Source organism: Phyllostomus hastatus, unplaced genomic scaffold, assembly GCF_019186645.2.
Source record: "Phyllostomus hastatus isolate PE091 unplaced genomic scaffold, TTU_PhHast_1.1 phas_contig_34, whole genome shotgun sequence".
In the NCBI taxonomy this organism is placed as follows: domain Eukaryota; kingdom Metazoa; phylum Chordata; class Mammalia; order Chiroptera; family Phyllostomidae; genus Phyllostomus; species Phyllostomus hastatus.
The window spans coordinates 51,981,084-52,004,607 of record NW_025333857.1 but is presented as its reverse complement, the minus strand read 5'-3'; the positions used below and the strand labels follow the sequence as shown (position 1 = coordinate 52,004,607).

The following is a 23,524-nucleotide window of genomic DNA, read 5'->3' as shown; positions in this document are numbered from 1 at the left end:
ATTTTCTACCCAACAGCCCTTTCATGATGATACCTGTACGATCAGTCACATGTCTCTCAGGTGACAGAGGAAATTCGGTTTTTGAACAAATCACTTCTCGAACAGCTTTCCAGAAAGAATTCAGTTCAAGAACCGCAGTTCCACTGTATATGCCATTGAACGAAAGAGACGAAAGTCTCTGCCTTTGAGGAGTTTGCATTGTAGCAGGAGGAGATAATAAGCAATAGACATACTACGTAAGTAAATTAAATAGTATTTGCAAGATGAGAAGGAGGACAAGGGTGATGACAACAGTCATGGAAGACCTCATTGATATGATTGTTGAGCAAAGTTTGAAGGACGCAAAGAGGAATGAGAGAACTGGCACGTTCTGTTTCTCACCACATGACAGAAAGTGTACTAGCAACATTAAGCCACTGGTTCTCACTACAACCCCGGTAAAGCAGGCATTTTTTATCTTTGTTGGAAGGGATCTGCATGGCTTTTCCTAAAAGAAATACTCCTGGGTTTACACCGGTCAGCTAAGTTAATTCACCCAAGAAAGCAAACAAACCAGTTGCTGAAACTGTGCAAAGCAACCATCACTTGGCATTTTCTGCCATTTGTTCTGACGGATGGTTAACTCAACTCAGAATCTCCAAATGATTCAATGTTGACAGCGAGACATTAGACAGACAAAAGGAGACTCTGAGGCATGTCCCCAAAGCCAGCAACGTAGAAAGATTTGCTCCTTCCTGACCACAGGCACACCTCTAGGCTGTTGCCATTTCAGAGGACCGGCAGACTGAGATGTCAGCTGAAGGGACCCTGTGACTCCCAGGGCAAACCTCTTGGGGCATGGATCGCTGCAAACTCAGAACCTGACCCCAAGTGAGGTCACCAAGGGGAACATACTGTTGGAGACTGACTAACACAACCACTAACACGACCACTGTTTATTCAGATGTGAAAATATAGAACACGAAGCATGATAAATTTGAAACCATGTGTTTTGGGACTGGCATCCTTGTTCTACCAATTAATAGCTGAGTGATTCTTGAGTCTGAGTTTCCTCTTCTGTGAATGAGTATGAAACCTGCCTTGCCGTTTTGTTCTGAGCATAGAAGATCACTTATGGAAATATCTACTAAGAAAACTGGCACAGTAAATAGTAAATAGCAGAAATATGAACACTGCCTCTCCCTCCATCATTTCCTGGGGTTCATAGATATCGTCAGGTGTCTTCCTCTATCCTTTTTTAAGAAGTAAGGAAACTTTCCCAGAAACCCTCCAGGAAACTTCTTCATATTTGATTAGTCAAAATTGTGTCATCTGCTCATGTCTAAGACAACCAAGGATGAGAATAATGGGATCCCCATGATGACTTAGACCAACCGTGACTCACCCCCTGGGATCGGTGATGGGACAGCTTCCCTTGAAACACATGCTCACACAGAGAAGGGTGACGGCCTAAACAAAGGCAGGACTCTCTTCGGAAGAAGACAGGAGAGTGGTTGCTGAATAGACAAACAAATACTCCTGCAACTGTCTGTGGATGGGAAAGTTGCTTCCTCTCTCATTTTTTAAAAACATTTTTATTGTATTTTTCCCACAACCCTTTAACCCCTTTATACCCTCCTTCCCCCTGCAATCACCACACTGTTGTCCATGTTCATGCTCTCTCATCTTGCCCACCTCCAGCCATATGTACAAGGAGATATGGATTTGATCAACCTCAAGGCCCTCCCAGCTTTCTGATACAGTGACTCTGGTTTTCCTTTATAGCATCCTGAGGCATGACTAGAGGATGAAGCAAAAGTAGGTTTACAGTTGTGTATGTGCAAAACACAAAATTTATTCTTATACTATTATTTATTCATTATCATATTAATTTCCATATGAACAACTGTAAACCTCCCTTTGCCCATCCTGTATTTAATAACCTAGGCAATATGGTCTAATGGTAGAACGCATGGGCTTGGGAGCTAGTTCTAGGTTTGAACCCTACCACTTGTGTGATACTGGACATGCTACTTGGCCATTCTGAGCCTCAGTTTCCACATAACCATCAAGTTATGCTCGTTAAGACAAACTTGGTCCCACCTTCCAGGTCAGCTGAGTTTAGAAAGGAGAGCGAGGTGTAGGAATTAGGGGAATGAAAAAGAGGTATATCCTTAATTGGAACTTCAGAGACAGAAGATTCTGATAGCATTCGTGTATATAGAGCTAGGATGGCCACCCCCAGGCACAGGGAACGTTATGAACACACACACAGCGCTATTGTTTCTCAGGGATGGTGGTCTGCACTGTGGCGTATCCCAGCCAAGGCAATAAGGAACTGCTATACAGTGGTGCTCACCTGTGTGCATTTAAATAGCAGTACATATCCTCATGCAATGACGGGCATGTTTATCTTGAACAACCCAAGACAGAATTTCAGGACATCACCCACACAGAACGTAAAGTTTCATTGATTGAACTTTCTCTGGGAAGGCCATCTGTCTGCTGGATTTCCTTTTGCTCAATCCATGAGTCTCCCTCTGCTTGCTTTTTTTAAAAAGCTCTCTCCCAGAAAAGGTCAGAAGAAGGAAGCATGCCTGGTAAAGCTTTGTTTGCCCTTCCCTGCACCTCAAATACCATGCCCTGCTGGGATGAGTCAGTGTGAGAAACAAGAACCGGCTTTGAAAGCAAACAGGCCATATTTGAAGCCTGCCTCTACCATCAGCTTCTCTTGGGCAAGTCCCTAATACACCCCAGCCTCCGATTCTTCATCTCTTCAGTGGCTCTTGTGAGGAATTAAAAATGGTTGCTTAATGAACATGTCCCACCTCCTCTCTCCCTCCCTCCCCCTCCCCCTGGGTGGGGAGGGGTGTGGGGCACAGTGCAGCAGGAAGCAGGTATGTTCTGGAGGCTTTCCCACCCAGCAGGTGCTCCAAGGAAGACGTTCCTCTGTTTATTTCTGAAGCTACCTCTCAGTTAGTTGCCAGGTATAAGCCAAGTCTTCTGTGTCTGTGCCACAGAGTGTTCCACACCCTTTCATATGTATGTGTGTGTATATATAATACACACACACACACACACACATATATATATACATATATTCTAGTTTGGCTAAGGAAATATGTGGTCACCTAGTAATAAGACAAGAAAGATGCCTCTTTGACAGGTGGACATTAATACCTGGTCCCCTGTGAGAACTTTGATCTATTCACCTCTCATTTCTCTGCAGGCCCAGACCTGTCTAGCTACAGTTCCTCTGGAAGATAAACTCATTTTTCTTAAGTTCTAGGGCCTTATCTGCTCCCCAGAGTCACCTAGGAAATTGCAGGTCCAATTCTGCAGGCCAGACTCAGGCAATTTTCAGAGAGGAAATTTAAATTGACCTTAGATGTTTCCCTGTGATCCCACCAGCACGACTGTGCCTCTGCCTGCGCTAGACTCGCCGTAGATCAATTCCACGGGGGAAACTTACGGCAGGCTTTAAATTTCCTTCACTTCCTTTGATTCAGGGAGGGGGAAAAAAGGTAATTTTTTGTTGTTGTTCAAATCACTGAGTGAATTTAAGAGCCTCAGGAAAAGTTTTGTGAGATCCGTCATTTACAAATCAGTAAAAGGAAGGCAGTAAACAGATCACTGTTCATAAACTCCCAAAATTCTTCAAGGAATTTTTAATACATATGATGATGCCTCTTTGTGAAAGTCTACTTTATATTTTTAATATTTTATTTATTTTTAGACAGAGGGGAGGGGAAGGAGAAAGAGAGAGAAACATCAATGTGTGGTTGCCTCTCACATGCACCCCCCCGCCCCGGGGACCTGGCCCACAACCCAGGCATGTGCACTGACTGGAAATCAAACCAGCAACCCTTTGGTTCGCAGGCTGGCACTCAGTCCCCACTGAGCCACACCAGCCAGGCTGAGAGTCTACTTTAAATAATGGGCTGAATAATGCACATTGTAACCAACTGGGAATAGTCAAGAAGGAAAAGGGAACGATGATCTTGGCACGGAATAGATAGCACACTCAAACAGTCTGAGGAGAGTTTTCAAGAAACTATTTACCAAAAAAAATGGTTTAAGGAAACCAATGGAAATAATACGGGCTCCCAGGGCAGGTAAAGTGGAAGAGCTATTACCACACTTAAACTCAAGGGGAAAAGTGGAGAGCACCATTCCTAGAGCCCAGTGGGGAATAGGAGGGGGCTTTCCAACTGGAGCTGTAGCCCTTGGTTAGAGAAAACTCACACGGACCTGGCCGAGAATGAGCCAGAGAATAAATGCCTGACATCAGTTTCCTCCCGCCTTCCCATCTCCCACCACTGCCTTAGGTCAAAGCAGCCAACAATATGGTCCGTAGAAGACCTCCCCAGGGCACAAAGCAGGGTGGAGAAAGGTGGAGAGTGGATCTGGAGGGCCAAAAGAATGTCCAGCACACCACCTCGTGGCAGAGGATGGTGAGGCCAGGGCCAGATAGAAGAAAGCACTCGCAGCCTGACCATCTGAGAACGGGCAGCTTCTGCGCCTACGGACAGAGGTCTGGCACGCAGGCAGAGATCATGCCTCATGCTGGAAGGAGAGGGAGGTATGACCAGGTCCACTGAATGACCCTGGTCTTGGGGGCCAGACCACCCTGGTGCTCCTATTACTATAAGGAGGCAGCTTTATATCCTCGGGAAAATTACTCAACCCCTCTGAGCCCCAGTATAACTCGTATCTTGTTGGTTAGTACAAGGTTTTCCATCTCTGAATCCAGAGTTCTCACATTGTTACTGAGTGCTGAGGGAAACAGACATTCACTAAGCAAGAGGTCAAAGGTTGTGGTGAAAGGATTTCTCTCCCTGAAATCCACAGAGTTCAGTTACATGGGGTAGGGAAAAAGAGAAGTAAATTTTGAAACGGTCTAAAAATAAATTATTATACTTCTTACTGTTTTTTCTATTATTAAGGCAAGTAAGTACACAATAAAAAACTTTGTCCCATTCTATCCCTGACCTCACCCTCAACTTGACTCTCACCCCACCCCTGAACTTACTTCATCCTTCACTTCACCTCACCTCATTTCTAGCTGCCAACCCCAACCTGACCTTTAATTCACTCTTGACCCTTCCCATCCTTGGCCTCCCCAAACCTGAAGTCCATCCCATAGGGGACAGGGCTACAGGGCAGGCAGGCAGGCATGACCGTGTCTGTTACATTCATTTTTTAAAGCTTAAGTTTAAACCGTTTGTCTTTAGGAGTTAGGAGTGCTGTAGAGGAACAAATGTAAACGTAACCATGGTGTCGAAGCATCCACAACAAAAAGGTGCATGAAAACACTGTGAACACAAGTGACCTCCCCTCTCTGAGTCTCCCCCTCTGCAGAAGGTAGATAGCAGCATTTAAGGTTCCCGATTTGGCCTAAGGAACAGAGATGATGATGTACATAAAAGTGCCGGACATGTCGTAGGTGCTGCATGGGTGGTAGGTGTATTTGTCCGGACCCTGCCTTGACCAATCTGATGACCTTCAGCAAATCACTCAAGTTTTTTTAAGCTTACTTCCTCACCCTGAGATTGAGCCATGCAGCATATCCAGCTTAGAGAATGCTGTGGTTCTCAAGCTGGTTTGTTTAGAGGAAGCCTGAGCTACTTTGCTAAAGATACGGACCGTGGCATACAGGGGACAGTGAACTGGCTGGCCGCCGGTGTGGGCTCTTCACCCTGACCGTGTGCATCTAGCGTGAAACCTGTTAATATTTGTTCACTGAGAAGACAGAGTTGGCACATCCATTCTTCCCTCTGTTAAGGGAAGGGAGGGAAGAAGAGTTAGTTTACTACACATTGAAAGCCAAAGAAATCACACAAGCCACATCAAGAAGCTTCAGTGTTGGTCAATTTTCTGTCCAGTTTATTTTTAAAACCCAAAGGGAATGGTACAGGGTGGGGGAGCAGTGAGTTTTAATGCAGTCTTTTCTGCTCATGACAACTAGGTCACGTCCCAATAGCTTCCTGCCCCTTCTCATTCCTATCCCTTCCTTTTTCAATTTAAAATGTCACTGCTATTCAACCTGATGAAACTTATGGTGAGGCAAGGAAAGTTAATGGCTGTAGATTGCTTTAAATTGAAAACCCGTGTATGTCGAGAGCCACCTTGACAGCTGAGCGCTTCCCTTGGAATAGCCTCAGTAATTAAGTTTAATATTTAAGCCAAGCATAGGGTCAGATGGAACCTATCCAGGTAGTGCTTTCTGGAAACCTGAAGAAGCACAGAGCTGTTCATGTGTCCTTTTTGGAAGTGGAATGGAATTGCACCGAAGAAAGGGAAACTAAACTCAGAAAGGCTTCACCTTCTTTTACTCAGCTGCCAGAACAAACTCATTCATCCATCCAGCCATTCAACCAGCCAGCCAGCCATCTGTCAGAAAACATGTATTGAACTCCTGTGTGCCCTCCAGGCACCAGGAGCTGCCAACAGAGACGAGAAGGGAGCTCACAGGCAGGAAGAGACAGCCTTGCGAACAAACCCCCTCCACCTCACCACCACAGGGGCAGCAGTAGAAGACACAAGGCAGAACTGTGACAGGCAAGCTCATGATTCACCCATGAAAGAGCAAGAGAGAGAGTCAGGGAAGGCTTCCTGGAGGAGGTAACCTTTGTAGCAGAGAGACCCCTCCAGCTACAACATGAGCAAGACACTGAGGCATGAAATTATAAGCAATGCAATGTGGCCCCACCCTCCAGGTCTACCATGCCCAGCCCTGCTGGGCAGACAGGACCCCGAGCCCTCTCACTGGTGCCCTCCTCGGGGATTCTAAAATCACAGTTGGCCAGCTTCCCTGGCTCACCTGTTGTGCAGCCACAGCTACAACCAGACATAAGTTACAGGCCTTAGACGTTTGCTATGTTCTGCCTTGTAGCCCCTTCTTACTTCTGCAAGAGCAGGGACATCTTTTCTATTTGGGGCATCATAATAAAGGCTACTTGTAAGTAGTGAACTATATTGAATGAGCTAGTTTATGGAGAGCACCTAGCTTAGCAAATAGTTTCCCCTTCTTCCCTGAGTATAGAGCTATACACACAGAGGAAAAACTATTTGGTAAATAATAAGCACGGGCAAGAAATTATTGGTGTACCCTCCCTCATCGACCCATCTGCCAAAAAGGAACATTCTATGATTACAAGCATCTTAAAATTGCAACGTAAACTTTTTTTATTACTTACATATGTTGTACCACAGAAGACATTTGGGGCAGGACTTCAGAGAAACATGATTCTGGAATTTTCTGTTTTACAAAGTGCTGGATTAATTAGCATTTTTTTCCTTGCTTTAATTTTTAATTTTTAAATTAAATATATTGGGGTGACATTGGTTCATTAGACTACATGGATTTCAAGTGTACAATTCTATGTTACATCATCTGTATATTACATTGTGTGCCCACCACCCAAAGTCAACTCATCTTCCATCACCTTGCATTTGACCCCTTTACCCTTTACTACCCCCTACCCCCCTTCCCTCTGGTAACCACCACACCGTTGTCTGTGTCTATGTGTTTTTGTTTGCTTTTCTATTTGTTCATTGTTGCTTTCAGTTGTGTACCCCACATATGAGTGAAATCATATGGTTCTCAATGTGTTATTTCTGACTGACTTCACTTAGCATGATATTCTCAAGATCCATCCACATTGTACAAATGGCAGTATTTCATCTTTTTTTATGGCTGAGTAGTATTCCACAGTATATAGGTACATTTTCTTTATCCAGTCATCTATTGGTTAACCAGTTTTTGTAGTACTGTGTTACTCCTTTCTTCCAATTCGGCCCCAGGGGTTTCAGTGGGAAAACAAGAAGATGGCTTATACAAAGCATTAGGCTGCACTTTTCCCCGACCTTTAAAAAAAGGAACAGTACTATTTTCTTTAAATGCGATCAAGGGTATTTCAGGTCAGGTCGCCGGGTGGGCAGGCTGGAGACCGACAGTGCCCCAGCCTTGTTTTCCCTCAGCCCCCGGCATCACGAGGATTGCTTCTCTGCTGCTCTCTGGTTGCTACGTTTGAATTCTGGTACCGAGAAACTAATTCCAGCAAGTGTCCCCAATCACCTTTGCTAATGACCAAGAAAACAGACCTCATGGAATAAGTGTCTGCTCTTTTATATACCAGAGATGCTTGTGACACACATTATATACCCAAGAGCACATACTGTCGATAGTTCTTGCCTTTCCCCTGGTTAAATTCAGTGAACTCATGAATATTTATGAATGTTATTTATTTACTATGTGACTAAAAGGTGTGAACAGGGCTCAAACTGATTAGGACTACCGTGAGAGAGTCTTCCATTTTTTTTCTAGACTTCCTTACACTGGAATCTATGGGTGATCCCAGGAAACAGGTCTCCTCCCCAAAGTATTGCCTGTGCTAAGTAGTTGCCTCCGGATTCTGGAGATTCCTGGCTGGAAGTAAAAAAGGAAGCCTGGAAATGTGTGAAGATTGCCATCTAGTGGCTGTGATGTGAGATGTCACAAAATATCAGAAAAGCCATCTTTTTTGTTCCTCACAAAAGGCATTAACTGAGCCTAAGGATGTCATTGTCCTGACGTTTCTGGTATCTAAGGCTTCTGAAGGTCCTTCCTCAGTGAACAGCTGTGGTGGGATTTCAGCACTTGTTGGTTGAGAAGGCAGCACCGTGGGAGTGTCCCCTTTACATGTCCCCCGTTTAGCACAACTGAGTGCCCCCTTTAACACAACTGAGTAATTTACATCCTGTATGGAATGACTGAATAAACGTTGCCCTCTCTTCAGTGTCCAGGGCCTTATCATACCATCTTTTCACTTTATCTAATACTATGCTCTCCCTCGACCTGCCTGTTCAACCACGTTGGCCTTTAATTTCCTCCTGCTTCATGTGCTCCTCCTGCCCCAGGGCCTTTGCACAGGGTGTTCCTTCTCCCTGGAACACTTCCCTGCCTAGAAAACATCCTGTTAGCTCCTCCTCTGTGCGATTTCAGCTCAATCACTAGTCCCCAGTGAAGGTTTTGTGACTCTCTCTGATTGGATCAAATTCCTACCACACTATCTCTCACCTGTAACACCATGGGTGCTTCTTTAACATTTATGGGCATGATAAAGTAACTAATATGCAACTCTCCTACCATGCTGTAAGTTCCATGAGGGCAGAGACAGCTTGGAAAGTGTCTGCTATAGACACTGTATCCCTCTCATATATTAGACGCTCAATAAGTGTTTGTGAAAAAACAAATAATTGAGTGCATCTGCACGTGTATATATGCAAACAGTCCATTAGAATTTTCCAGGCAAACCTAAAGTAGGCAATGATGACATCTACCATTTTGTACCTACTATGTGCTAAGCATTGAATCTGATTCTTTATGTGTTCTATCTCATTTATTCCTGAACATGATGTTAGCATTTGTATCCTTGGTTTACAGATGAGCAAACAGTGACTCAGACAAATAACTCTGCCCATGATCAGAGAGTTATTAAATAGAAAAACTAGGATTGAAAAATCGAACGCTCTGAAGCTCATATTAAAAACTATCCCAGCATTACAAAAGAAAATCAAGCATAATACCTTTGATCCTTTTGACTATGCATGATAAACATAAAATACTGAGCAAATAAACCCTTAAAGCATGTTTCTTACTCAACTGTACATTTCTTAATGGCAAAACTATATATTTCTAAAGGGACTGTGCCTCATTCACCTCAGAAAACCCCATTACCTGGCACAGAGCATGGCACATAGTGATGCTCAATGTTTTTGTCAAGTGGCTTTAAACTTGAAACAAAGTTGTTTACATCCAAAGAGGACAAAACACATACAGCCAGAGTCAAATTTCTGCTTTGGAAAACAAATAAAGAAGAGGAGACAGAAAGGAAAGCAGACCAAGTGTAAAATACATTAAGCACCTCCTGTGGGCTGGCAGGCTATTTCAGATGCTTTTTTCAATTATCATTTTAGGTATTATCCCACCTAAACCTAAAATAACACTATGCCATCATTATGCTATTCCAGCTTTGCAAATAAGAAATTTGATGTTCATGAAAGGTTTTAAACTCAGGGCTCTGGGCCCCACAGTCTGCATGGTGACTAACCTAAGTGCAGACAGATGTTAGATACGGTGACCAGCAACATCACAGAAAGCGGAGAACTTCCAGCTAAAGGCCCAGGATTCCTCTAAAGCTAGCAGAATGGCCTCATATGAGCCTCAGGCGTCATCACTTACATTTCTATTGGTTTTATTTTCCAATGTCAGACATTTTTGCACGTAATCATCTCACAGTTCTTCATCTGAAAACTCTTCAGGAAGAAATAATTTGCAGAAATGGAAGGTCCATCGGGCTCCTGATTTCTTCCAAAGCAATCTGTCAACTCTTTTAATTTAGTTACCACAGCGAATGCCCCACTCTCTGGATCCCTCCACAGTTCTAAATGGAATGAGACCTTTTCCCATAGAAATGACTGAGATTAATGGCCAGAGAAAATCAAAACAATGGCATTGAGTCCCATCATAATGCCGAATTACAAGGTTTATGAAATGGGAATAATGGGGAGCTCGACCTCTCATTGACTAAAACGTCAGGTCCAGCATAACATTCCATCCTCCACGGGGCAGCAGTAAAGCAATTCTTGCTGCACACGCGAATTATTTCAATGAAATGGCACCATCTTCCCAGTACTGTCTATTCAACCATTAAGTTAATTAACTCTTGAGACAATATCTCTCCTCTTACGTATCATTTCTGTATGCATCCTCTCATCTCACTCGTATAATACCCACATGTAGTAGATAAAGCAGGTATAATTATTATCACCTTTTGCAGATGAGGACACTGAGGCGGGGACAGTAATAGCTCCCCTGGGGGTCGACAGCTAATAGAGGCAGAGTAGAGCCTCGGAACTTGGTCTGTTTAGTTCCTATGCTCCCCCCACTACCCCTTTGAGACCTCCTACTAACACACCCTCATCAAGGGATACACCGACTGGAAGTTTCCACACTGATGACTCCTTTCTAAATGAGGGCCATCAAGGCATTTTTACTCAGGAGAAAGGCAGCGAGGATTCAGTGGGCATGCCTGCTGGGCCAGTGAGGCCGGTCCCTGGATTCCTCAAGCCTGCAGTGGAAAGTGCGCAGTTAGTCCCCAAGAATGGTGCCCTGGAGGAGCCAACGTCAAAAACGCAGAGAGCAGTGAGCAGCACACTGTGAACCGTGTGCGAGTTGTGTTCATTCCACGGACGTAACATGCACTGAAGTTTCCAGGTGGCTGAGTACTCTTTCTGAAGGTGTCGTCTCCACCAGCAGTGTAAATAGTAATAAAATTAGTAAGAATGATGATTCATCCTATTGGCCAATGTCACCTTTAATTCTCATACAAGTGCACAAAATATATGACTAGCTACATTTTACAGATGAGAGACTGATGTTAACAAGCAACTTGTGCAAGGCCATATTGCCATGAAGTTGAACAGCTAAGATTTGATGTTGGGTCATCTGATTTTAAATTATTTTTTTTATAATGCTTCTTTCAGATCTAGTTAATTCAGACAGTCTTGATAGTAATTCAGTTATTGAATATTTCAGCCTCCAAACTTCTCCTTTTCTCTTAAACCGTCTAGAGCTGGTGGTAAGGTATCCTATGGCCTTGGGCCAGTTTCAGCACGGTTACCTTTAGACTGATATTTTGGCTGAACTGAAGCTCAGAGAACATGCCAGCATTTTTTAAGTGAGGGAATTTTTGCCCCCTTCAAATTAACTCTTTAAAAATATTTTTATTGATTTGAGAGAGAGAGAGAAATGTCTATTTGTTGTCCCTGTTATTTATGAACTCATTGGTTGCCCTGACTGAGGACTGACCTTGCAGACTTGGTGTATAGGGACAATGCTCTAACCAAAGGTGGCCAGGGCCACCTTTCAATTGATTCTGTGGCCTAGGGTGTCCCCCAGGTCCTTCTGAACTCTATTGTTGTTGAACCAAATGGATTTCTTATGCATTTAGAGTAACTGATGTGCTCCTAAAAGAGAAGGGAACATGGGGGCATGTGATATCAATCCTCAACAAAAAGGACGCTCGGTGGGAGGAAGGGGAGAGGGTGGGATAGCCTAGGAGCCGGCGTCACTCAGCACACGCACAGGCTTCCCTGCCGCACTGCAGCCATCCCCCAGAGTGCTCTGCAGGACAGCCAACAAAGATACGGACTGTGCATGAGACGATGGACTCAGAGTAACAGCGTGACAGAGGCTATGCTCTTGGCACCTGTGTCTTTTTGAAGGATGTCCCGAACCCGCCACTGTGTGCATTCGTCAGGCACACGCTACTACCTGTAGCGTGTGATCCATTTAAGACTTCTCTGTGATATCTGAGCGGCCTCCTACAAAGACCCCGAACCCCCTGTCCTGAAAAAGGCCAGTAACCAATCCTGGCTTCCCCGGGTGGAGCATGTGGGGGATAAATAACATCAGCGGCTTGGCGCGTTCTCTCACCTAGTGCTTACACGAGGCCAGGAGGGCGAGCGCGAGGAGCCCCTGACCGCAGCGCGCTGGGTCGTCAGCATACATTTATGAAGCAGGTTCTGTACGTCTGGCTCTGTGCTGGGGGTGCTGCGGTGAGCAGTACCAATGCAGCCCCTGCCCTCCTGGAGTTTTTAGTGTTAGGGGAAAAGGAAAAGTGAGGAAGTGAGAAAGGAAGAGCAAAGAGGTTACAGAGGTTATCAATGAAACCTACTGGGGGCTGAGAGCAGGAAGAACAGAGGGTAGCCCGCTCTCAGCTTCCTCCTCTCCTGTCCTACCATCTCCTATGCCCTGAAAAGCACCCTCTCCCTCTCCCTGTCCTCTTTCACCACCCCCACCCCTGACCGCTCCCAGCGCCGCTGCCTATTTCGTAGTCCCCTGGTGGAACCCCGCGAGCAGCCCCTCCAGGCCCCGACCCCACCCGCTGCGCAACTGCCCCCGCGCGAGCCGGGCGCACCCGCCGCCCCTGCACCCCTGAGAGCGGGCTGGACGTCCACAATGGGAAATGAGGCCAGCTACCCCGCGGAGATGTGCTCCCAATTTAACCGTGACGAAATTAAAAGGTTGGGCAAGAGGTTTAAGAAGCTGGACTTGGACTCTTCGGGTGCCCTGAGTGTGGACGAGTTCATGTCCGTGCCCGAGCTGCAGAAGAACCCGTTGGTGCAGCGAGTGATCGAGGTTTTTGACACCGACGGCAACGGAGAGGTGAACTTCGAGGAATTCATCATGGGGACCTCCCAGTTCAGTGTCAAGGGAGACGAGGAGAAGAAGCTAAGGTTTGCTTTCAGCATCTACGACATGGATAAGGACGGCTACATTTCCAACGGGGAGCTCTTCCAGGTGCTACAGATGATGGTGGGGGACAACCTGAAAGACTGGAAGCTACAGCAGCTGGTGGACAAAACCATCATCACCCTGGACAGGGACGGCGATGGGAAAATATCCTTTGAGGAGTTCAGAGCTGCGGTGGCGGGTCTGGAGGTGCACAAGCAGCTGGTGGCAGCCGTGTGAGCTTTTCCGAGCTCCGCCCAACGCTGACTTTCCTTTCTCTGTCTCTTTCAAGATCAGCTCGAGATGCCCCACCACTGTATTTCTGGCTTATCCAGAAGTATTTCTCTTTGTAAAGCTGCATTTTCTGACACGAGCCTCGTGACCAACTGGTGTTAATTCTTCTCGCAGAGACTCGGGGTGTCACTTGAGGGAGCCTGGTGGGGACAGAGGAGGAGAGGGCTTTTATAAACGTCTTTTTCTTTGTTTCGATTCACAGACCAAACTAAAAAGAGCCAAGAAGAACTTTAAAAGCTCAAAAATGAGGAGATATCTTTGCCTTTCCTTCTCATTATTTTACATATGGGAAATCATTGTACAATTCAAACCCCATGTTAGGTTAACAGTTTTCTTTCACTTGTGGTGTTCGGGTATCTTTTGACAGATAGTTAATTTCCCGTTGTAGCAGTAGGAATGCATATTTTTCTCTTGCCTGAGCACCTTTGAATCGCCTCTCTCTGGGCAACAAAACCCATCTTTTCCTTTCCCAGGCTGCATCCCACTCCCCATAATGCATCTAGAAATCCCCGACCAGGTCTTGAGGGTTGGAAATCCAGTCAGGCCCCCCATGTTGCATTGCTCCAGCTCCCAGGCAGAAACAGGTCTCGGAGCTCGGGTGAAACACGCTAAGCCTGAAGTAAGCGCTGGCCTGCGCAGCTGTCAGCCTCAGTGGCAGTGGGTCTTCAAGGTTGGCTGTCCGCCCTGGTATGAAGTTCAGTAAAAGGGCTTCAGTCAAACAAGGCAGGAACCATTCTGGAAAGCTCTCTCACCTCCAATACTCAGCCCCATGCCAGCAGGTGAGGATGGGACAGGTTCGATGTTATTCTTCCCCGGGCTGAGGCAGTGAAGATTCTGGAGGCAGTGGGCTCTCCCCAGGATGCTGAAGTGCTGGTGGTCCTAGGAGGTCAAGGGTGCGTGGGCACATCCCTGCAGCAGAGGCAAATGCCGTCTGCACTAACTCTGCTTAGTTTTGAAAATCAGACCTGGGGCCTAGCAGGGAAGCTGAGAGCTCTCTCATCTCAGGAAGCCATTCCTCTAACACAACATTCATCCCAGAGTTTCTCACACCCTAATAAGCCTGCAGCCAAAGCATGTGAGGGAACTCTGGGCAAGGTTCACAGGGTGACGGCCAGTGGGTATGCATCTCTTCCTAGCTTCGAGGTCAATGGCATCATGTCCATAGCTGGAAATCATCCATGGTGGGAGTAGTACATCCTGGAAGACAGCAGAAACTTGTAGTTGGTTTGGTTTTGCTTGTTTTGGAGAGCAGTGCACCAGTAAGTACAGCGCCGCCTATACCCTCGACATGACCAGCTCTCTGAGGTCACGCTTCACCCCATCCCTGTTCGTCCCAGTGGACCACTCCCCATGGAAGGTGCCGAAGGCTCTATAACACAGGACAATGAAACATACCCTCCCTACACATTCTGAGCCAAGAGACAAAACTCAGGCAATTTTCCTCAGGACAAGGAAGGTCCATTTCGAAGATATCCTTATGTTTTAAAGAAGCTGGAAGGAAGTCTTAGCAGGAAAAATAAAAGTAGGAAAGATAATTCCACAGATTGAATTACTGTCAGGATAACCCATCCATCAAGGCATCCTGCCACACTTCTTATTTAATAGCTTACTTAGGAACCACAAAGAACAGGAGTCCTTGTCCCTTTAATTCCTGTGCAATCCTAAGAAAATACATTAACAATCATTAAATGCTCCCAACTCTGTAGTGATACATGAGTCATACCCCTACTGCAGGTAACATAGTTCTAAGACTCAGGCACACCTGGGTTTGGATTCAATATCAACTGGATTTTTATTACAGTCACTTCTTATTAGCTGTGTGAGCATGAGCAAGTTACTTAACCTCTCTGTGTCATTCCTCCTACATCCCAGGGTTGTTCTGAGGATTCAAAAACACAAAACATGTTAAAATAAAAGAGAAAGAGATATAAAGTGCTTGGAGCACAGTAGGTTCATTCTACTGATTTCCTTCCCTTCCCCCCTCCCTCTACTTCTATTAGATCCACACGTAAGGGGGACAGGAAGTGTATTGATTCCTTTAGAACCCTGACTTAGTACTTAGCCACACCCATTCTGTATTTAACTGGACATTTGTGTCATCCTAATCCAGAAAGAAAACAATGTCAAGGTCCTCCTACCTCCTCATTTGCAAAAGAGATGGCAGAATTCTCAATTGGAGAAAGTTTAAAGGAGAGAGGCTCTCTCATTCTAGCTCAACCCTTTTGACTTTATGGAGGAAACTGCATGAGGAAAGTGAGCATGCATAGCCAGATGACCCCCCCAAAAGAGACATTATTTATATATTCTGTAATGTGCACAGTAAAATGTGGAAAATTTATAATTATGGCCGAGGGTTTGAAACATGTGGGATTACGTAGTCGAGTTTAACAAGCAGAAGGAAACTATTTCCACTCTAGAGTGGTTAGAATTAAGCCAACTCCTCAATCAGTCTACTTAGTATAGTTACCCTAGGCTTTGGGGCAATAACCTTGAACCGAGAGCCTGTTTCTTGCTTCAGTAACAGGAAAGATCTGATTTATATGGCTTTGGGGGAAGAAAGATCATATTTACTTCCAAGTTAGAATGCTTTGATCTTTCTCTCTGTTACGGGTTGCCAGCAAATACAGTTCTGTACAATTTGGGGTGAGATAAATAGCGGACAGTTATTGAACGACTGTCCCAGATGCTGTTACATTTGTTGTATTATTTAATCATTATAATAGCTCTGTGAAGTGGGTGCCATCATCTCAGTTTTACAGACGATTCTGCAGAGAGATCTAGAAACTTCTCCCAGGTTTCCCTGCTGGTTAGTGGCAAAGCAAGGACTTGAACCAGCCTCTCTGACCCCAGACGCTGAGCTTTTCCCGCCTCACTGTATTGTCTCCTATTTTTGTGGTTCCTACATTTACCTGCCTCAAATTATTCTGATAGTCTTGTTCATGTAATCAAACCAAGCCTCACTTCTCACATAAGAGGTGAATTGCTTGCCAACCCTGCCTCTTCAGTTCTGTGTATTACAAAAACCACACACGTATTCGGCAAGGCAGTCTTAAATCATCTTCCACCTTCATCTCATCTTGAAAAATATTGACAGTATTTAGATTAAACTGATACCAGCAACCAATGTCCGCTGAGGCTATGGAGATCAGAAACAATATGTTCTTATGAATCCTGTATTAACCGATTGTGTCTGTTCTCTACCATATGTTGCAATCCCCAAGCACTAGGCCCTTCATCCTTTGAAACATAGGAAAGAATATATGAAACTAGAACAGCTGGTTTATCCTCTAAGTCTATGATACTTTAGAAGAATTCTCAAGGAAATGTCTCCCAGGAATTTTTTTTTAATTATAAATTCCATTCTTCACTTATGCTATTGATTCTCTCTGTTAGAATGTCGAGTAGATAGTTATTTCTGACTACCCCGTTTTATCTATTTAGCATGACTTGAAAAGGTGAGGTTTTTTTAATGTTTTATTTATTTTTAGAGAGGGGGGAGGGAAGGGGAAAGAGAGGGAGAGAAACATCAATGTGTGGCTGTCTCTCAAGCACCCCCCACCAGGGACCCGGCCCACAACCCAGGCACATGCCCTGACTGGGAATCGAACCAGTGACCCTCTGCTTCATAGGCTGGCACTCAATCCCCTGAGCCACACCAGCCAATGCAGGAGAAGTGTTTTAAGATAAGCTGGCATCATATAGAAAAGTCAGCCCACTAGCCTGAGAATCAGAACTGGACCCCTCTGCATTCATATTGGAACCATAACTATCCTGGTGGCCAGAGACTGTGTGAATAGCAGCAAATCATGTGTCAGCTGTAAAGGCAATAGCTGGATCGTAACAAAAAACCATAACAGTGAAAGGACACAGCCATAAAGCTGTGTGGATCAAAGGATAGCATCTGACAGCTCAGAGGCTAACCCTGACCCAGAAAGAAATTGTTTTGTTGCTAGTTTTACAAAGTGTTTGTTCTCACAATTTTTTATTTGCCAATATTTATAAAATTTGAAGACTTTTTAGAAATAAAAATCAAAATTAGCATACAGAAACTGAGGCCAAACCAGGATGGGGTGGCCTTTTATTGGCTCAAGTACCTCTGAAGCATGGGCTGAAATGAAGTCGCAATGAAGAGAAACTAATGCGTCCCATTCTTCAGTACAAAAGCTTAAAATGGATTGAAGTCTTCGTTGTTTTTCAAGAATAAAACAACTGGTCATAAAACATTAATTCCACCAAATGATATTTTTTAACAACTGCAATAACCAAAGAGTTTACAACAACAGAAGCACAGCTGTGTAAAATTTCAAACCTCTGTATAATAAAATCTAACAAAACAGAGCTAACAAGAAAACTTACAAATGGAGAAACATAACATGTTAGGAATGGGGTTAAGAGCTTTTTTCCAACTTTTCTGAAATGCATAATTGAGCAATGGATATAAATATATATGATTCATACAAAAGGAGATTGGGAAAACAAACATTCAAAACTAGCCTCACTAATTGGGTAAGAACAAACGAGAATATTTAAAACAGGAAACAAAAATTAATTATAAAGCATGGTTGTTGAGGATGTGAGCATCAAAAGGAGATCAGGAAAACAAACATTTAAAACTAGCCCCACTAATTGGGTAAGTACAAATGAGAATATTTAAAGCAGGAAACAAGGACTAATTATAAAGCAGGACTGTTGAGGATGTGAGCATGGGGGGCGGGGGGGCAACTCTGGCGGCAGCCGGATGGTTGTCGCACTTTCCAGGGGCTGTTTCCCACACCACCACGTGTCAAAACAGTGACATCGTCTGACCTGCTAATCCCACCCATTGCAATAGAGATCTCAAAGAAAGAATCAAATATAATCATCTAAAAATGCTGTACACAGAAGATTTTTGACTGCAGCAATATTGATCACATATACAGATAAACAGTATGATAGAAAATTAGACACCTGATAGTTTGGGGGGTAGTTATGTCAGTTATGGTAAAACAATAGGTTGTATATAAAGCTACTAAAATAAATAAAATGACAATGAAACCACATAAAATTTTAGAAAATAACATTAATTATTGTAAAACGTGTAATGATTAGACGTTGTGTTTACAACTCTGGGAAATATCTATGCCTATTGTCATGATTCAGAAGAGGAAATGAAGAATTAAAAGCAATTGTTTATAAAAGTGAAGACTTGAAAATAGTTATCAAAATAACTATAACTATAAACAGATTATGGTTAATTATCCCAAATTTGCCTTTTAGAATTTTTTCTGAGTTGTTTTAATAATAAATTAAGATTTTTTTCCAAAAGGCTGCACTATGGAGCGAATGCAGCAAACGAAGCACCATGTCCAAGGCTAAAGGACGGTTGCCCGGGCCTCTAAGGGACTCAAGGACAGAGAGAAGCCTCTCCTGGGCCACAGGGGCAGCGCCGCTGGGCGCCTGGGCCACAGTGCCGACTCTAGGTCAGAGAAGGTGGAGGTGGCCCCGCCCCCAGGGCCTGGGGAGTGACGGGAAGTTCCCTGACTGCAGCCCCTGATTGCGGCACATGTGCATTATTTTGCTCATCCAAAGAAATGTGTGAGTGCTATTAACTTCATTCACACCATATCTCCCTGGATTTTGCAAATCATCTCCTGTTTTGTTCCTTTCGTTACATGTGATTTTTCAATTCGTATCCATAAAAGAGAAGATTCCAGATTTGCCAAGTGAACATCTTCACTTTATGACTTGTTAAACTATTTTTAGAGATCCCAAATAATTACACTGTACAAGCTTGCCCGACCCTCTCCAGCCAAGCGAACTCTGCCCCCTGGAAGCTGTCCTTGGCACCTAGGAAGCCCACACCTCATGCACGTCTCCATCTTCTCTCTCTCCCTCACAAAGCGCCGTGCGTGTGCACACAAAAATGAATCTGACAGATTTTACGGAGCTAAGATTCTTGTAGGCAAAATAGTGGGATGGCAAAAAAATAAAAATCAATTCTTCAAAATTAGAAACAGCATATGCCTCCTCCTCCTTCTGCTTCCAAGTATATAGGAGTTGTCAATATTTCAGAAGCTCCATAGCCTTTCTTTTCTTTCCCTCTCACTGAAACCAGTATTCCTCCCTGACCCCCACTCTCTTATTAAAGAACAAGAAAATTATTTTGAACACCAAGATTTGGTTTTACAGACTTAGAGAAGAGATTGTACAAAGCTTAATGCACTAGATCACTGAAAAATAAAATGATTTCCCCTAGTTCTTGAAATCATTTTGCTCTGGGGCAAAGTACTTAATGGACACTGGAAATCTTGCGAGTAATTATACCTAATTCTTTTTCAGGTACGCATTTCATTTAATAAGCATTTACTGAGCACCTGCTATACACCCAGCTTGTGGAAGCACACGAAGAAAGGCAAAGCCATACCTGTCAGAGAAATCTCTCCAGAGCAGGCTCACACAGCCATTTCAGTGTTCTGCGTGAGAAGTAAAGTCTATCTCAAAAGAGATGATAGTCACACCTCAGAGCTAGAGAGGTTTAAACCCTGTAAGCAGTCTATCAGCTCAGATTCTTTGGTTGCAAGCAACAGGTTCATTTAAGCAAGAAAGAGGATTATCGAAAAAATAATGTTTTGAAGTGAAAAAAAGGAGTAACTGAGGATGCTACAGTAACCACAGGATCCAGGGAGGTTAGTGGCAGGAAGTAGGAGACTATCTTTTAGGCAGTGACAGTACACTCGGCTCCCACCTCTTGCAACGCCAAAGGTCTCTGTTTCAAATGCAAATTGGCTTACTTGGGTCACAGGCTTGGCCTAGTGTGACCAAGTGTTACCATAAGTAGTTAACTAATTATAAATAAGAAAGGAAATTAGATGTTGAGCTTAATAAACAGGGGGACATGCACCTGTTGGCTTCACCAGAAAGCCACAGCTTCGCACCCCAGGCGATTACAGCATTTCTCTGCCCAGGGGATTAACCCTCCTCCCATACCCACTCTCATGCAGGATTGTTGCAGGGTACAGAGGGAGATTCAGCACCTTAGAAGCCTGTCGGTCTCACTAGAGGGTATGGACCCAACCAAAGCCCATAAAAGCTGGGGAAGTTGATTGGTCCTTTTGAAAAAGCACTAGATCTATCCCAAACCCAAAATGATATAATCTTAGGGGAACAAAGGGGCTCTTCTTCTTTCTTGCTCTTGACACACACTCACCCAGTGTGTGGGCATGAGTGCTCTCTCCCCCAGGAGGAGCACGCTACCAGGAGCAGCGACCAGGGCCTGCAGCAGATGGCGTGGGCTCCAAAAGACTAAGCCTGAATGTAGAACAGAAATGGGACACTAGCTTTTGCACTAGCCTTGCTGAGGACAGAGTTGGACTTTTTGCACAGCAGGACAGACAGAGATGGGACATTGCAAACCCAGGGGCAGATCTCTAACTGAACAGACCATATTTCCATACCACAGTCTCTCGTGCGTGGGTTCTCGGAATGCTTTCCTTGTGGCTCCCTGGAAGAGCCTGATTTCCACCAACAACACAAGGAGTGGAGCGTCTGATGGGTAGACACACCAAAGACATGAAGTGGAGAAGGGCCGCTCCCCAAGGAAAGGACCCTAAGCCAATAAAATCAATACAATACACTTCCAACATAAGCCAGCTGAATGACTGCATCCAACCTTCAATTTCTGACTTTATTAATTGTAAATATATCTTTCACTTGGGCTCCCACATTAGGTCCTCAGATTGATGAACATTGGCACGATGAAGTCAGGATGGCAAATTTCCCAAGCTTTCTGAGCTTCCATGTTCTCATTGTCAGTTGAGAATATCCATCTATATCTTCCTCCCCACAGAGTTATTCTAAAAATCTCCTGAGGCCTATGAAAGTATTCTGGGGGAAAACACATGTATATTTTTTTACATTATACAAACACATTTGTAAATTAATATTATACAATAAAGATTCTAGCTCTCATATTCTGTCATCTATTCCTTCAAAAACAATTATTGAAAATCTAGTAAGTGCTACTCAGTATTCTAGATAATCAGGATGTATACACTGAACAAAAATGGACAAAATCCCTGGCCTCTTAGAACTTATTCTACATAAGGAATTATATAGGAAATAATCACCTTGACTGGTGTGGCTCAGTCAGTTGGGCATCATCCTGCAAACTGAAGGATCGTTGATTCAATTCCCGGTCTGGGCACACGCCTGGGTTTCAGCCCAGGTTCCCAGTTTGTGGAGTGTGAGAGGCAACTGATCAATGCTTTTTTCTCACATTGATGTTTCTTTCTCTCTCTTTCTCCTTCCCTTCCCCCCTCTCTCTAAAAATAAATAAGTAAATGATTTTTAAAGGAAATGGGCAATAAACAAATATATATTCTGTTGAGAGAAAAATAAAGGAAGGGAAGGGGGATAGATTGTGTCCAGGAAAGAAGGGGAGGAGGAAGGCAGGATTTGCTTTGTAACCATGGTGGTTAGGGCAGACTTCACTGACCAGTGACACCTGAGCAGAGACCTGAAGAAAAGTGAGGCAAGGAGCAATGCTGAATCCTGGTAGAAGAGTTCACAGGCAGAGAGGACAGAAAATGAAGACTCGCAAGCAGGAAACTGCTTGGTAGGTTTAAGGAATGGCGAGGAAGCCCACGTGGCTGACACAGTGAACAAGTCAGAGAAGAAGGACATAACATGAGGATGCACGGGGCTAAATCACGTAAAGGTCTTCTAGGCCATTGTAAGGACTCTGACATGTATTCAGTGTGAGATGGAGAACCATCGCTGGGCACTGGGCACAGGACTGACATATTTTGAGTCATTCTGCCTGTTATGCAGAAGACAGGCTGAAGGGGCCAGGGAGCCAATTAGGAAGGTATTTGTGAAGAGACCAGGTGAGAGATCATGGTGCCTTGGACCAGCCAGGGTGGTCAGTGGAGGTGGTAGGGAGTCATCATATCCTAGACATACTTCGAAGGTAGAGCCCACCATATCCGCAGACGCACCCGGTACGGGATACTAGAGAACGAGAGGAGTCAAGGTTGGCTCTCAGGTCTCTGGCCTGAGCAAGTACAAGGATGGAGATGTGTTAAAACAGGAAAGACCGTGTGTGGAGCAGATTTCAGGAGAGAAGTTAGGAGTTTATTTTGATGCGTTAAGGTTGAGATGTCTATTAGATATTCCTATAGAGAGGCTGAGTCGGGAGTTGGGTAAGATACAAACTTGGAAGTCCTTGGCACACAGGTGGCATTTGAAGCCACAAGTCTGGATAAGAAAGTGAGTGCAGCTAGGTCACTGAAGGCCCGCCCATGTTTCATGTTCAGAAAGATGGGGAGAAACCAGAAAACAAGACTGGTGTATAACGAAAAGAGAGGCATCCCAAAAACAGTGAAGAAAATATATCAAAGAAGATTAAATAATCAACAGTGTCCAGGCTGATACATAATAAGATGAAAACTGACTAGTGGATCTGGCGATGTGAAGGTCATGGATGGCTTCGATGGGCATTGTTTAGGTAATGGGTAGGGACGAACGCCTGTTGGAGCAGGTCAGGGAAAGAGAATGGGAACTGAAAGTAGTGGAGGACTCTTTAGAGGACCAGAGAAACTGAGTAGGTGCTATGCATTGGGGGAGATGTGCATTGGGAGCTAGGCAGGCTTAGTTCACAGGACTTAGCCAGTAACATCTAAGACACATGATGAGTGAAATACTTTAAAACCACACATCCTGCTGGAGGTTTGAGGACTAGCCAGTTGTCTAACCAGCTGTCCGATGTTTCCAGTGTGTACATCTGAGCAGGATTCAAAGCAAGGTCTGGGTGGCAACAAAATTGGCGGTCCCAGCCTCCACCTGTCAGTGGAAGATGTGATGATATGGACAGAGTCCCCTCAGAGCATTTGACAGTACAGGCACCTCCCTTTATCTGAATCTCGTTTGTTCCAGAAAATGTGTTAGCTATTGAATATCCAGATGGTGGGGTCCTTTCCATTACTTTAGATGGGA

At 44.4% G+C, this 23,524-nt stretch overlaps 2 protein-coding genes across 3 annotated transcripts in view; both read left to right on the top strand.

Moving 5' to 3' along the window:
- Positions 1–23,524, top strand: part of GRIN3A (glutamate ionotropic receptor NMDA type subunit 3A) — a 161,096-nt gene that overhangs the window by 123,337 nt on the left and 14,235 nt on the right. The window lies entirely within an intron of this gene.
- On the top strand, positions 12,986–13,498 carry PPP3R2 (protein phosphatase 3 regulatory subunit B, beta). The gene has a single exon (XM_045840922.1). The coding sequence runs from the start codon at positions 12,986–12,988 to the stop codon at positions 13,496–13,498; it is 513 nt and encodes a 170-aa protein (XP_045696878.1).

Excerpts from the sequence above, each read along its gene's own strand:
- PPP3R2 (XM_045840922.1), top strand. The coding sequence starts at position 12,986 with ATGGGAAATGAGGCCAGCTACCCCGCGGAGATGTGCTCCCAATTTAAC.